The 15,759-nt window shown below is 36.2% G+C and overlaps 3 protein-coding genes across 3 annotated transcripts; all 3 read right to left on the minus strand.

The window, feature by feature from the left end:
* Nucleotides 1-1,182: 1,182 nt before the first annotated feature.
* Nucleotides 1,183-6,267, minus strand: LOC103428953 (zinc finger transcription factor YY1). The gene is made up of 6 exons (XM_008367088.4): nucleotides 5,908-6,267; nucleotides 5,039-5,097; nucleotides 4,049-4,248; nucleotides 3,549-3,638; nucleotides 2,753-2,896; nucleotides 1,183-1,975 (listed from the first exon to the last, which is right to left on the minus strand). Exons 1-6 carry the CDS (start codon nucleotides 5,991-5,993, stop codon nucleotides 1,433-1,435), a joined length of 1,122 nt encoding a protein of 373 aa, XP_008365310.3. The 5' UTR covers nucleotides 5,994-6,267; the 3' UTR covers nucleotides 1,183-1,432.
* Nucleotides 6,268-10,756: 4,489 nt separating this feature from the next.
* Nucleotides 10,757-12,640, minus strand: LOC103441950 (serine/threonine-protein kinase-like protein At5g23170). Its single transcript, XM_008380666.4, has one exon. It carries the CDS (start codon nucleotides 12,134-12,136, stop codon nucleotides 11,078-11,080), a length of 1,059 nt encoding a protein of 352 aa, XP_008378888.3. The 5' UTR covers nucleotides 12,137-12,640; the 3' UTR covers nucleotides 10,757-11,077.
* Nucleotides 12,641-15,027: 2,387 nt separating this feature from the next.
* Nucleotides 15,028-15,759, minus strand: LOC103442028 (uncharacterized; the record flags this gene model as incomplete). The annotated part of the gene is made up of 1 exon (XM_008380769.4): nucleotides 15,028-15,759. A coding segment is annotated over one exon (528 nt), but the record flags the coding sequence as incomplete, so codon positions are not given.

The raw sequence follows: 15,759 nt of genomic DNA on the forward strand, positions 1-15,759 counted from the left end.
GGTAGGACAATTTCTATTAATAAGTGCATATTTTTTATCTTATGTAAATATTTCCCATTTTCATTCTCTTCACTTTAATCAAATCTCCTAGGCCGTTGTGTTTTATTCAAATTGCTCTCTCAATTTAATATTCTATTTCTCTTAGTCATATATATAAAATTGTATAACATAAATTGTTGATTTCATATATATATAATTGTATAACATAAATTGTTGATTTAGTCATTAAATTGAGTTAATAATATATTACACTTTTCGGATATGAAGTGATTATTAAAATGAGTCACGAGATTTCAATTTGGTCATATTATATCTAACGGTAATGAAATTGTATCAATTTGCGTCGTTAATTTGATTGTATGATAAATCATTAAATAGCAAACGTGATGAGTTTGAGACCATTATATGGACTAATGTGTAAGCCAAATTTGCACTATATTAACGAAAAAAAGACTCAACAATTTAATGGATAATTTAGACATTCAAAGAGACAATGTGTAGCTAAAACAATTTCAAAACCTTACTGTTCAATGTGAGAAAATTAGAACTTCATGGTCCATTTTTAAATTCATCTTAAACTTGAAGAGTGTAAAATGTAGTGAGCCCTTGAATTATTATATAAATGAAAATTTCATCTCTAAATTACTTTTTCTAAAAAATAAATCTTTAATTATTAAAATTTGTCTATTTCCTCCCTTTTGTAAGTATTATATCTAAACCCTTGTCATTTTAAATCCCTTGACTTGAACTCAACACAATTTAGAGTGTACTACCATCATTTCTCACCTATGAACTCTTAACATTATAAACTTTAAATCTATTAATTAACCCTCTAAAATTAACTCCTTAGACTATTTTTTTGGAAAAGCAAGTTCATAAATTCAAATTTCTGTATAAAATATCAATCCACCCTTCAACATGTTTCTCACTCAAATCACGTGGCTCAAATTCTTAGAAAATTTACTAAATAACTTCAAATTAACAATTTTTAACGAATTTAAGAACATAATGACTACGCATCCTAGTGCGGTTTCGATCCCAACTAATTCCCTTCTTCCTAACATTTAACAATTTAATCCAATAACGTTATCGTTCATAAAGGAAAAGTATTTATAGACTTAATTTTTACCCATATAATAATTCACGGACCGAATTGGCAAATTACTTAAATAAAGGATCAGATTATTCAATTATTCATTCATAGATAACCCGACAACTTAACATATCAAATATGAATCAGAGCAGATCCAATCCGATTGGACTCTCCAAAGGCTTTAGTCAGTGTCCCTTCCAAAGGAACATAACACAGAACCTAAATAAAAATGGCAGTAGGTGGGTTTTACATACAAAGTGCCTCCAACTCCATTTTTTTAAGAAGAAAATTGACAAAAAAAGTAATAAATGAAAATGAGCCTCCACGAATATCTACTATCTAGTCTTCATCCTCCGTTTCCTCATCATCGTCGTCATTGTTTTCACCGTACCTCCAACCATCTTCGACATTGTCACGGTCCTCCTCTGTTTCTTCACTGTCTTCTTCGTCGTAAACATCTTCTTTGATCGGCCAGGGTTTCTTCATTGTGTTCATAGGTGCAGGAGATGGAGTTGAGCCTTTACGCTGAGCAATTTTGGCAGGCGGGTACTTCAAGTTAGGTTTGGGCCTGTTTTGTTTCTGGCTCTTGCCATTCATACGTTTTCCAGCATAGGCATCTTGATCACTGGCTTCATCCATCTCGTTATGAGCATTATTAGCAGGATTCTCTGCATTCTCATCAGACACATGGCCAGGATGCTCTCTCCTGAGATGCAGCTTAAGCTTGTATTCATGGATGTACGCCTTACTACACCCGTCATATGGGCAAGCATAAGGGCGATCCAATGATGCATTGCTATAAGGAGGCTTCGGAGTTCTGATTTGCTTCTCTGCAGGTGGGGTGGCATATTTTGGCACAGAAACTGGCTCGTCGATGGGCATCTGCAAAATCAGTGTTAATATTGCGAATCAAGCCATACTTCCTATGTTAAGAAAATCCAGAAAAATAGATGTATGACACTAATATCAGCGATTATAAGAATGTCCAAACTGAAGGGAGATATTTTGGCCTTATTTTTCAGATATTTTTGTTGGTAAGAACTAAGGAGGACCTTAATGTGCCTGTGAATTCATAAAGGACTTTTATATTTTGCACAAAAGTAACACAAGCTTTAGATTTGTACAGAAAACGGGCCTTTACCTGCACCTTGTTTGTTCTCTGTCATTTACATCAAGATGATTTGCTACCCACTAATTAAAGGTGACTTACCTGTACCTTTTTTTCGATACTCACTGATTTTGTCTTTGGACTGGTGAATCCAGAAGAACAGAATTGGATTTGAATGCTTATGTAAATTGCTAAACAAGACTTTTGAAGCTCTAGTTTCTTACATTAGTGAAATCCACATGTCAACTTATAAAATAGGATAAATCATAAATCTCAACTATTTAAGAAGAATATTTTACTTCAATTTCACTCTGACAATCATTTGCATGTAGAGTATTATTCTCCCATTGAAACTCTATTTTTATTCTTTCAATGCAAATTTAATGAAAAAAAATCATATTGCCTTCATACTAAATGCACTCATACTTCAATCAATAATAGTTCGAGATGCAGCTATGAAACATTCACACAATATTTTGTAACAAAAACAAATGAAGACAATTGCATCAAAATATTTCATAAATAATAAAAGTGAGGCAGGATTAGCAAACCTTTTCATGGTGAGCTACAATGTGGTTTTTAAGCTTGTACTCATGTGCATATCTCTTTCCACAGTCTGGGTATGGACAGATATGATAGTTCTCTTGCGAATGTGTTTTCATGTGCGATCTAAGGTTGAAATCCAGGGAGAAGGCCTGCAAAAGTCATATTCGAAATTAATTACAACAAAACAAAATCAGTTATGCATATTAAACACCCACAAATAAAAGGAATTTATGAAGCCGAAAATAGACATCAAATTTATGAAAAGCACAAAATGGTTCAAGTAAACAGCTACTGTGATACTACCCTGATAGTGACAGTTTTTTTTTCTTGATTGGAAGTGTAAAATTAAATACTTGCATGACGATAATCATTATCTTAAGAAGCCTTTGTTAAGGATGCCCAGAACTGCAATTAATTACCAGATTCTATTTTCCACATGTAGGGTGTAGTCTAGCTTATATTAGACATGCAACTCTGGTTCATTCTAAAACAGAATGTGAGCTACAAAAATCGAACTAACAAAAAATAAACAAAGATTTCACCACATATCAATGATACATTGAGAATATGTTATAAACTCCTCGCTAGAACTGTAATGTGCAGCAGCTAATTACCTTGTCAATGTGCACAGGAAACTAACTTAAGATAACATAGCAGGGAAGATAATATAATGCGTCCTTCAGACAGATAATCTAATCGTATAGTTTGTCGGAGGGAAAGTACAACTAAACCATCAAAACTTCAACATTAGATGCCAAGATAACTTGAAACAAAACAGTTTAGTAATGGATAAGATAATACCTTACCACAGCCTTCATGAGGGCATACATAATCCCTTTCTCCAGTATGAATAAGAAAGTGTCTTTTCAACTTTGAACTATCCAAAAATTTCTGCAGCATTCAAAATATTATTTTTCAAATTCAATAAGATGTAAGAAACTCTAATGGAATATCAGTATCAATCCATTGATTTTCGTTTTCCCTTTACCCTTTTTTCCCAGAGTTCCATAGCGTACGTACCAATATATCCTTGCTTTAAAGTACCCACACTAGTGCAACAAGAAACTATAGGAATTGCACATTTGGGACCGAACAAGAATTTACAAGTGCTGGGAAAAAATATTAGACCAACTACATAAACAAATACCTTCTTCTTGTATTTTGCTTTTGGGTACCAAATTAAGAAACTGACAACTCTTCTCCATTTGTTTGACATGACAGTAACCCATAGCTTTACTCCATCCATGTAAAACAGACACTACAACACTACAAGGAAAAGACCATACAGACGGAAACAATACCTTTCCACAACCCTCATAGTGACAAACATATTGTTTCTCCCCATGGACGTGAGAATGCTTCCTCAAGGCACCAGCATCAATAAAGGTCTTCCCACAGCCATCATAGCTGCAAAGAAAAAGCACTTCGGTTGTTGGTTCTGGCTCTGGCTCTGGAGCCACCGTTTTCTTTGATTTCTCATTCAAAGCCTTTAATGTATCCGCTATTGAAAACAGAAAAATGAGAAATTAGTCCAAACTCATATCATAGGAACAAAGACAAACAACAGAACATGCTCACCCATCATGTCAATCCAAGATGGCCTTCTTAAGCCTATTTGTGATTCATTAAGCCTCAGGCCAAAAGTAAAACTAATGCTTTTTAATAAACCCAATGCATCACTTAAATGACATATCAAGAACTTAATAACTATTTTATCAGATGTTATAGACACATGACAGCACAAACTCAAGAAAGTACAACCTAGAAAACACTTTAGAAGTCAAACCATAGGCTTACAAAAGCAGAAAGATCTCAGTTAAGACACTAATCCCTATTGATTTTTAATAAATATCAACTTGGGAAAGTATAGTGAGTGAAGTGCTTAACGTATGTATTCACACTAACTGAATAAGAGCGTTCGTGCATACAATGATGCACATAAATGGCCTTGATGTACATTTTAATGTCATATTTCATCACAATAATAATATTATATACAAATCAAAGAAAATAAAGGAAAATTTAGTAGATAAGACTTCTATGACGAATTAGATCAGTCATAGCTCGAATAGCATGTAGACTTCATACATCATACCTAAGGCAATACTAATTCCATATCTCTTTTTTCCTTTTTATGATAAGAAATTTCTTTTTCTGTTTCTTTATATTCATACACACTTAATAATTTATATTATCCTTCTCATTTCTACAAAACTCGTACTACAAAGTAAAGTGGTTTAGAAGTATTTTCAGGAATCACCGTACAGGACATGGTGGGGAAGAAGAAGTACCTGTGACCCATTTCATTAGAGAGCACTTTCCACCTGTTGCTACAACATCTTGTGGAACCCTAACAACAATTTTGTAGCAACCATTAACCAAGGTAGGTTAAGTACTTCAAATTATCCAAGTAAATGCTTCATCCATAAGGTTCTACAAGCCCCCGCCACAGAAGCCGGCAGCTCGCTTCTAGACATATTGTTCGTGAATCTTAATCACGATTTATAAGAGAAAAACTAGAGATTCAGAAAACTATTGTTTTTTCTTCACTTTTGTGGTCCTAAACATTAAAACGATATAAATGAACATAAAATTAGGCCGTTTAACTCAACTTTCCAGTAACCAAATCTTCAACTGACATTTTATGTTTCTTTCGAATTGAATTTGCTAAACAAAACTTTTCTTTCAATTTATGATTTATCAGAGCCACTTAGTCCTAAAATCTAGTGGTATTCCTTTTCACTTGTAAGTGAGAAGTCTTAGGTTCAGCTCTCGCCAAAGGCGAATTTGTACCACATTATTACTAGCCCATTGTGAAGCTAAGCATACCCCTCCTCCCCCTAAGTATAGATAATATCGTTTGTTCAAAAAAAAAATATTATGATTTATCAGATAACCCAATGCACCCTTCTCACTTCTTACCAACAATCAACACCTACAATTGAGTCCATAAAAGTACCTTACTTTATTTCAAATATAATCTGGAACCACAAAACCCAAGAATCGAAGGGACTTTTCAGAGACGATGAAAACTGAATTTTCACTAATATTCAAAACCCAGTAAGTTGAAAAGCTTGTACTTGCTCGTCTTCATCTAAATTTAATCGGAGACCAAATCAAATCATCAAATTAAAAATCAAAGAAAAAGGAAAATAGATACCATTCTTTGAACCATTTGACAGCGGGAGTCTTGGATCGGAAGATTGGGCGCCTCTCGAAGTAATTGTGATGGAATTGGGAGTCCATCTCTTTCTTCTTCTTCTATTCGACGTCTTTATTAGAAATTCACGGTTGGGAATTGGGGGTTAGGGTTAGGGCATGAATTAGGGTTTTCGTAATAAGGAGAGACCGCGAAGGAGAAAAAGCTTTAAGCTTTAGCAGCTCCGGTTCTGTCGGTTCATCACTTGATTTCTGTTTGGCGGGTCGGCTGAAAGGCCAGAGCCGAACCCAAATGGGTAAAATTCAAAATTTCCTTTTCAATTTGGTAATCAAAAGAGAAATGTTTTTAAATTAAATAAATATGAATAAATACGTACATGTATTATTCGAATACTATTTTATATTAGTTTCACACCTGGCTTACATTTATTATTGCTGAAATATCATGACATGACATACTTTCGCTACTCTTGTGCATTGGTTTTCATACCTACGTAGTAGTATTTTCTAGAAACTATACGGATTTTACGGAGAGGGGTTATTATGTTTATAAAGATAAATACGTTTTCAAACGCTTTGTTTTTGCCTACTCACCCTTCTGTTTTGCGCCCCTCCAGATTCTAGGTAGTTGCTCATCTTTGGTGGCTCACGAGGACTACACCGCAGTTCTGACGTTTCCATAAATAAATGTAGGGATCTTCTTCCTGTTTGTATAATTAGTACTTAGTTAGTTCGACTGCACTTTCGTTTTACCTATGCTTTGATATGCGTGTATCTTATACTTGATCACTTTCACACACTTACATATTATCTCTAGTTAAATAAGTTTAGTTTTGGTTTTTATTTATTTGCATTTTCTTATTATTATCACTTTTGTTGCGCACTTAGTTACGTCACATTCACGTGACGGCCAACACATCTCTCGTTCGGTAGGGGTGTGTCATCACCTACATGTAATCCTAACATATCTCTAAATAAAATAAAATAAAATAAAACTTCACTCCCACATTCTCTATCACTCTCTTTGTCACATCCCGGCCCGGGCCCCCACCATATCCCGAGCTCGACTCCGCCGTAGCACGATATTATCCGCTTTGGGCCATGACCACGCTTTCACAGTTTTGTTTCTAGGAACTCACACGAAAACTTCCCAGTGGGTCACCCATCATGGGATTGCTCTCATGCGAACTCGCTTAACTTCGAAGTTTCGAGGGAACCTAAAACCAGTGAGCTCCCAAAACGCCTTATGATAGGTAGAGATGAGAATATACATATAAAGCTTACATGATCCACTCTCCTGGGCGATGTGAGATATTACAATCCACCCTCCTTAAGGGCCCAACATCATCGTCGACACACTTCCGCCCAGGAATTGGCTCTGATACCAAATTGTCACATCACGGCCTTGGCCCCCACCACATTATGGGTTAGGATGTGTCACTCTTCCTCTCTCCTTCTATTTCATAAACAAAAATAATAAAAAATTCGCACATACTTTGTGTGTGCCCATATACTAGTCTTGATTAAAAAATGGGTTGTGCTATTCACACATCGTCTTTTACTTCTAACACACTCCTTTTAATTTTCGGTTGTCGAATCGAATGAATTGAAGAAGTAATAGACAAAAATTAACAAGGGTGTGTGGGAGGTAAAAGTACGTATGTGAATAGAACTACCCTTAAAACCCACCTACACTGAGAGTCAAATCCTGTGAAATCCCCAATTAATTTCTCTTTATTTTGGCGATTTCGATTTGCGGTGTTTACTTTAATTTTTAATTGGTAATGTTAGGAAGATCATCTATTTAAATAATATTTTTTAAATTAGTTGACGTGGTTATTAATGATTAAATTATTAATAAAGTATTAATTAACATTACCTTATTTGCATGTCTATTGGTGATGGAACTTACATTATGCGGAGGATAATAAACTTTTTTAAGTTAGCCAGTTGTAAAATAGAAGTTACTTTTTTTGGTCAGAGAAAATAGAAGCTACTTGATAAGGTCGGAACTAAAATTGGGATTTGAAGGGGGTTCAAAAGTATGGTTAGTTTCTCCACTCATAAAAGATAAAAGTTTAGACTTAAAAGAAGAATATTTTGTACGTTCTAGATCCAATTGATACGTCATTAAAATAGTATTATGTATTAGAATTGAATGTAAGACAACGTATGTGTACATCTCTACATCTCTTTGTCGACATAGACCATATAGTATGCGAAGTATAAGAAAAATGTACTATTAATAAATCATAGAGCATTATACCTTTTGAACTTCCACCTTGCTAAATGCATCCATAACTAGGGGTGGAAAAAAAAAAACCTAAAATTCCAAACCGAACAGTAAAAATCCCGAAACCAAACCAAAAAAATCCCGAACCGAAAATCCTGAAAATTTCGGTACCTAATCCCGAACCGATCCTTAAATTTTGATATGGGAATCAGTCTCACATTTTCATTCGTTCAGTAATCCCGAACCGAACCGAAATATAAAAAATATATATATATATATATATATATATATATTATTTCATTCTAAACATATATTTGGAATTATAACAGCCGTTGGATTTGGTTGAGATTTAATCTTAACCATTGAATCCAAATAAAACCCTCACTCAGTCACTCTCTCTTGACCTCACCTCACCCTACTCTCTCAGCCTCGCCGATTTCTCGCGATCTCTCTCATCCTCCTTATTTACCGTCTTCGAATCCAGCCACATCACACAAATGACTCACCTTTCTCTCTCGACCGACCTCCCTGATCTCTCTCTCTCTCTCTCTCTCGACTTCTCATCCCTCACTGAAAAACATGTTGCATGAATGGCAGCAACTCAAGTGATAGCATCGTCGATCCTTACCAAGAGTTCGGGTTTGTTTGAAGGACTCATACCTTTAAGCCTTAAGTTCACTCAGTTTTAGACTCTCTCTGTCTTTCTGTCTCCCTTCTCGAATTTGAAGCTCAGCATCCACCTACCCTCTCACAATCTAACTTCGATGAACTCTCTCCACTCCGACCACCACCACACCTCACGGCTTCATCCCCCACCACCGATTCTTTCCAGTCTCTGTGTGTGTGGGGTTTCGAATTAAGGTTGGGGTTTTGAATTGGGGCTTAGGGTTTCAAATTGGGGGCTCGGGTCAAGAGGATGATATGGGTCTGTTTGACCATCTCTTCACTCTGTCCCTCTCTCTCGACCACTGATTCACTGTCACTCTCTCTTATTTCAATTTGGGTTTTTAACGTAGGTTCATATGATTTCAATTTCAATCTAGATTATTAGGATTTTGATGCACGTTCGGTTTCAGGAAATCCTGAAATACCAAAAATATTTTGAGAATCCCGAAATTTTGGTTTGGGATCGGTCGTCGGATTCTTGTCTTGAAAATTTTCGATTCAGGATTTGGTATGCTATTTTTGGTTCGGTATCTCATACCAAACCAACCCTATCCATAACCCATTGGGTTCTTATAGAGATTTTTTTAATATGTCCAGAGAACCGGCACATGTAATTAGACAAGTAGAGGAGATTTTTATTTCAAGTGTCCCTTCACTTATATGATGACATATAACACATGTAACCGTGTTTCAAACATACTTAAAAATCTCTCGTATTCTTAATTTTGTGTTTCTTCTTGTTCCCTGTGTTAAACAAAAGTGTCTTTTTTGTTACAATGACTTATTGGTTTTGACAAATTTCTTTTTGGGTTTGAACTTTCCAGAATCCCCATTGATTCCGTTTTGGAAGCTTCACGTCCTAAATATTAGGAATTACATTGCGTGTCCTTCCCAATCAAATTGGTAACAGTTTGCAATCTTACAAACAATGGGTCACCTTTTTTTTTAGTTGTCGAAAAGGACACAACATTTGCTAAAGGGTGGTACCACACATACATTTTTATTTTTCACACTTTTTATTTTTTTACTTTTTCGCTTATGAATAGAAGGAATTGAACAGGATCTATGAACAAAAATTAATAAGAGCGCGTGGAAAGTAAAAAGGCGTGTGTCATTTTTACCTCTCACAAACTCCTCTCAATTTTCAACGTCTGATTGAATGAGTTGAAGTAGATCGATGAACAAAAATTAATAAAAGTACGTAGAACTGTATAAGGTAAAAACGGATATGTAAATAGTACTACCCTTGTGAAATTGTAAGTGGGGGTTGGATTTGGTTCGGGAACTGAACTGAATCATGAAACCGAAAACCAAACCAATTTTTTCGGTATGGGAAAAATATTGGATACCGAAACCGAACCAATTGTACCGGGATCCAGATTTTCGGAAATCACAAAATAATTTTTGGTTTCAGGCCACTTCAGTATTGGGCCAAACCCAATTTCACAGAAGCCCAAATTTTACGGAAACCCAATTTCACCCCGACGAATTTCCGAAAACTTCGATGGAAGAACTATTTGTGCACGGTGAGAGGTAGTGTACTTGGAACCACTGATTATTGGTACATAATTTTGTTGTGTTTCTTGCTCTGTAATTCAATTTGATTTATGTTACTCTAGCTAGTATAGGTTTTCCACTGGTCAAGCATAGGTCTAGTGTATGTATACATACACGGAGATACATACATGAATACATGCATGCAAACGAGGGTTGATTCAGTTGATAAGGTCTCTGCCTTGTGTGTCACCCCTACTAAGATTTCAGTTCCACTGCCACCCATTCTCGTTGGGTGTGCGAGAATAAACCAATCTCTCCCTAAACTTTTCATCATCATACATACATACATACATACATACATACATACATACACAACGCCATGTATAATTATCAACATATATATTAGTTTGTACTCATTATTTTGAAAAGAATGGATAAAACACAACCATGTATAAATTATCAACATATATATTAGTTTGTACTCATTATTTTGAAAAGAATGGATAACAATAAATTAAGAGCTAGCAGTGCCATCAGCATGGTATGACACGCACATAGACACGAACGTCGTGATATTCTCTGCCCACCTAATATTTGGGAATCTTCTATTTGGACTGCATGCCCGGTAGGTTTTTCTAAAACATCAAATATATATATATACTTACATGGAAAGGCAAAGGCTGCTTCCCACTGACCCACCCGAGTTGCTTACTCAACCGAGTCGTGGCGAGTCGACTCATCCATTATACCATAACAAGCTTTCGGATCTTTCCTCCTATTCCTTTCCAGCATCAGCCAAAACCTGCCACAGCAACAGCTTCCCACTTGAGACATGATCACCAAGAACACCATCATCACTTTGTTCTAGTACTGTTGCACATTTTTCCTGCTGCCATTTTTTAGCTATATCTTTTTTCTTCCTCCTCACCAAGTTCCTCCACATACTAATCCAAATCGGTAGCCTAACTCGCTTGATAACACAGTTTTCCATCTCCGTAACAATCCCTCCGATCGTCGGACGATTTTCTACGTTGGACGATACACAACTCGCTGCAACATATAAAATGTGCCTTATTGTGCTTGACATGTCCATCGGAAGCCCTATCCTTGCATCACAAATCTCGTCAATTCGTTCTTCTTCGATCAATGCTACTGCCCAATCCACTATCGAAGCTGGTGACTTAGAAACATCGATGACTTTCCTGCAGCTAATAATCTCAAGCAACACAACACCAAAACTAAACACATCGTTCTTGGTACTTAGTTTGCTAGGAGTGGTGTAACAAGGGTCCAAGTATCCAATAGTACCTGCAGCGGGTGGACTCACCTGACTCGGCGAGTCAAAGAGCACGGCAAGTCCAAAATCCGCCAACTTGGCATTCCAATCTGAATCGAACAAAATATTTTCAGACTTGATGTCCCTGTGGATCACCGTAGGCTTCCCTTCATGAAGAAATTGGACCGCGCGGGCGACTTGGATGAAGATTTCTATACGTTTAGGCCACGGTGGCGGTGTAGGTGCAAGATGAAGTAGGTCATGGAGAGAGCCATTGGGCATGAACTCCATGACAATGAGCTTGTTGTTGTTCGAGTGATCTTGGCTCGTTCCAAGAAGGCTTATAACATGCTGGTTTTTGGGTAGAGACGATAACACACATATTTCATTTTCGAGCTTGTAGTGGTTGTCACGATGTTGCAATGGCTTCTTTAGGGCAACCATTTTGTTGAGTAGCATGGCTTTGTAGACCATTCCATGGCTACCTTTACCGACGAGCCGAGTCGGAGAGAAGCTTCCTGTTGCGTTTACAAGATCATCATAATCAAAGCCCACCATTTAACCAAGAAGTAATTAAACTTTGGTACCCTGAAAAATGTACGGTTTTAGTGTTTGATTGTTATGAAGTTTGATGGATTGGATGTGTATGTAGGTGAGAGTTGGCAGGAGAAAAAGCTGGAAGTACTTTTGGAGATGCCAGCGAATAAAGCGGCTGTGGGGAGACGTCAAAAGAAGAATGAGTAGACAGAAAAGGAATTTGAATCTTCTTTCGACTCTGTTGTCTAGAACTTAAGGACTCAAAAATTTGAGTCATTTATTTATGTGGGATGATTCAATAAAATGAGTTAATGAAGATCATTAGATTCAATTTGAATGATTCAGATTGTCTGATTGTTTGATTTCGAACAATGAGATGCATAGACTATCCCTATCCATAAAAAAGAAAGAAAAAAAGAAAGAGTTATTGAGAAAAGGAAAAGGTTGTGAGTAGTGCTGCTGAGAAAAAGCAAAGGAACCCTGACGAGGGATGAGATTACGATGCTCCAAAAGAAAAGGGATTCTGACGAGGGATGAGATTTCGATGCTCATTAGAAATTTTTAGAATTTTAGATGCTGGTTGGCTTTGCCTGGTTGTTTTCGGGCCACTAGTCCTTGAGCCTTTAATACCCTTTTGATATTCTAAGTTGAATTTAAATCTAATTTTTAAGGGAATAATACATTATATAAATTTTATAATTGAAATCGTTTTATTTTTTTAATTTATAATTGAATTTAAAAAAAAAAATTATATATTGTTTATGCATCAAAATGTATGAAACAAATCTATAGTTTGAATACTAAATAATCTCTTTGATTTGAATATTTCCGATTATAGACTTTATATGAAGATATGATATTTGCACATAGTGGAATTTATTTTGATACCAATCTAATGCTTGACTTGGAGTTTTTTTCTTTTTCTACGATGTGATAATTTTTATTTTTATATAAACAATATTTTACACTAAATTTATTGAAATTATAGGGAGGGAAATCGAATTGAGTATAGAAGGAAAACACACTGTTCTAGTCAACTTGACTAAGCCCAAATTTACTTACCACGTGATTTTTGAAGATAATCTTTAACTATGCGAAAGAAAAACTTTGGTGGAACGTGAAGGACACAATACGCTAACTAAACATTTCTGACTCATATTTGCACATTAACTTGGAGTTACTGAGATTATGCTAAGTGAGGTTTAGATCATAAATATATACTTTTTCTATAAAAAAATTTTAAAAATTCGAACTTATAATTTCTAACCGTAAAAATATAAACACTGCTAAACGAAGAACTAGTTTATTTAAAACCTTACTTTTAATCAATTTGCTTTTGTGTGATTGATTGCTTTAGCGTGAAAAAATATTGTTTAGAGCTTAGATTTAAAGTTTCTACTTGCTACTCGGTTAATCAATAAAAGCCAAAATTCGAAGCTTCAAACCCCCCTTCTATATACTGAAAAATTAACATTGTCAACAATTTTCTCGATGTGTTATCCATGGTCCAGACCATTGATCGATTTGGTAATATAGCTCAACTACTGAACCCCAAAGTCGTGGTGGTGGTAAAAACAAGTATTGCTTTGAGAAATTTGACAAACCAATGTGGCATGAACATTACTTCCACAAGTGACCAAACAACCAAAAGCTTTGCAACAATCGGTTCAGAAATCCAACCATTTCCTGAAGTAGACATAGTTTGATGGGGAAATAATGCAATTACCTTTCCAAAATGTTTTGCAAAACCGGGAAGAGATCTGTTCCACCAAGTCCTAGGGATCCGAACCCTTGAAATTTGATCAAACGGCTATAATTATTATAACTTTTAGAGAGGTTCTCTGTTTGTTACCGTTAGATCAAATTTCAAGGGCCCGGATCTCCGGATCCCTAAGACTTGGTGGGAGAGATCCGGATAGGATCTCTCTCGGCAAAACCAATGGTTTCAAGGATTCACACGAAATAAAAACATATGATAACATCATCCTTCGAGCGGATTGAGCACGTGACCAATTAACTGAACTGTTTCAGTCATTTCCTCTCTGGTGAAAAACAGGACTAGGTGATCAACCACATGGCATCTTTTGTCAGTTAAATAAGGACACGCGGATACAAATTTACACGTCTCTGTTGTTTGCACGGAATGTCAATGTGGCGATGTACCCGTGACATGTGAGTCTTTCTCCTTGAAATCTCACATCACATAGGTCATTTTTTCGGGTGTGGCTATGATGCCTAGTGGTACTGGATACTCTAGATTTGTAGCCGTATAATTAAGAAAAGAATTGATATGTTTATAAGTAATTAAATTATCACTTGATTTTATAAAGGAACCTCAACTTCTTCATGAATTTTTAAATATGACCGTTCATTTTTCGACGTACTCAATGCTCTGTTGCATTGTAGAACAACTGCATTGTTTTCTCTGATCTTTACTCCAAAGATGCTTAGGAGATGAACCTTAAGCTGTACAACTTAGCTGCACCTTATGACTAAAATGAACATAGCTCAACTACTGAGCCCGAAAGTCGTGGTAGTAAAAACTAGAATTGCTTCGACAAAATTGACAAACATAACGTATCATGACTTCCGCAAGTAACCAAACAACCAAACGAGACTTGGCGCAAAAACCGAGTGCAGCGCTCTAAGATTCTTACAGCCAACCAAAATTAGTGGGACCAAGGGCGGAGCTACCTAAGGCCCAAAGAAGGCATCCGTCCTCACTTAGATTTTTGGACGATGAAAAAAATTGTCATGACAATTAAAACAATAATTAAATTTTTGATTTTGGTTTCGAATATTCCACGTTTTCTAACCTAAATCAAACTCAATTGAACTGGGGGTTTTATAAATAGATTGGATTCAACCGATGAAGTATCATAACTTGATATACAAATTTAGTCTGCAAAGTATTTTATATGAATTTACTTCATCCATTCGTTTGTGGCATTACAATTTAAAATTTAACTTTTTAATTTAGAGATTTTTCATTGTACTTGACCCTCAACAACTTAACACCCATTATTTTACTTGGTTGTTTTAGGACGTCCCCAGTCAAAAACATTTCTAGCTCCGTCCTTGAGTGGGACAAGCTTTGTTGTTGTTATACAAGCAGTTCAGAAATCCAACCATTTTGCGAAGTAGACGCAGGTCGATGGGGAAATAATGCCATCCGGTGTACATTGACTTATCCGCGGACAAACTCCACACGGAATGGAAGCCATTGCGCCTACTTTGGTTTCCCCTCGGGTACCTCCCTTGCTTTTGCATTTATAGCAAACTTTTCCGATTTGAATAGAAGCAAACTCCCCCATCCCAGTGCTCTTCACCTCCACGACTCGATTGTCCAGAACCAAATCCCTCACAATCTCCTCCGTTTGCTGTTTCGTAAACTCAGTCTTGAATATTTTGGTCTTTCTGATCGCGTCTGCAATTCCCTCCAACGTAGCGACCTTGTGCTGATATATCATCTTCGCAAACTGGTCTTTCACAAGGTTTATATAATCTTTGTCGAGTTTCCCCTCCGAGTACCAAGCCCCACCGGTTAGCTCCTTGGAAGGCTCGAATTCTGTAGCAATGTAATGCTTTCTCCCCTTGCTTTGGACGTTTACGACTTCTTGTATCAGTTTATTGGCTTGAAGTGA

Source organism: Malus domestica, chromosome 08 (assembly GCF_042453785.1).
Source record: "Malus domestica chromosome 08, GDT2T_hap1".
NCBI classification, from domain to species: domain Eukaryota; kingdom Viridiplantae; phylum Streptophyta; class Magnoliopsida; order Rosales; family Rosaceae; genus Malus; species Malus domestica.

Bases quoted from the DNA above. Each gene is read 5' to 3' on its own strand.
- LOC103428953 (XM_008367088.4), bottom strand. From the start codon at position 5,993: ATGGACTCCCAATTCCATCACAATTACTTCGAGAGGCGCCCAATCTTC. The intron at 2,897-3,548 runs GTATTATCTTAT...TGACTTTTGCAG, and splicing joins CTCATGAAGGCTGTGGTAAG to GCCTTCTCCCTGGATTTCAA. The intron at 1,976-2,752 runs GTTTGCTAATCC...CTGATTTTGCAG, and splicing joins TTGTAGCTCACCATGAAAAG to ATGCCCATCGACGAGCCAGT.
- LOC103441950 (XM_008380666.4), bottom strand. From the start codon at position 12,136: ATGGTGGGCTTTGATTATGATGATCTTGTAAACGCAACAGGAAGCTTC.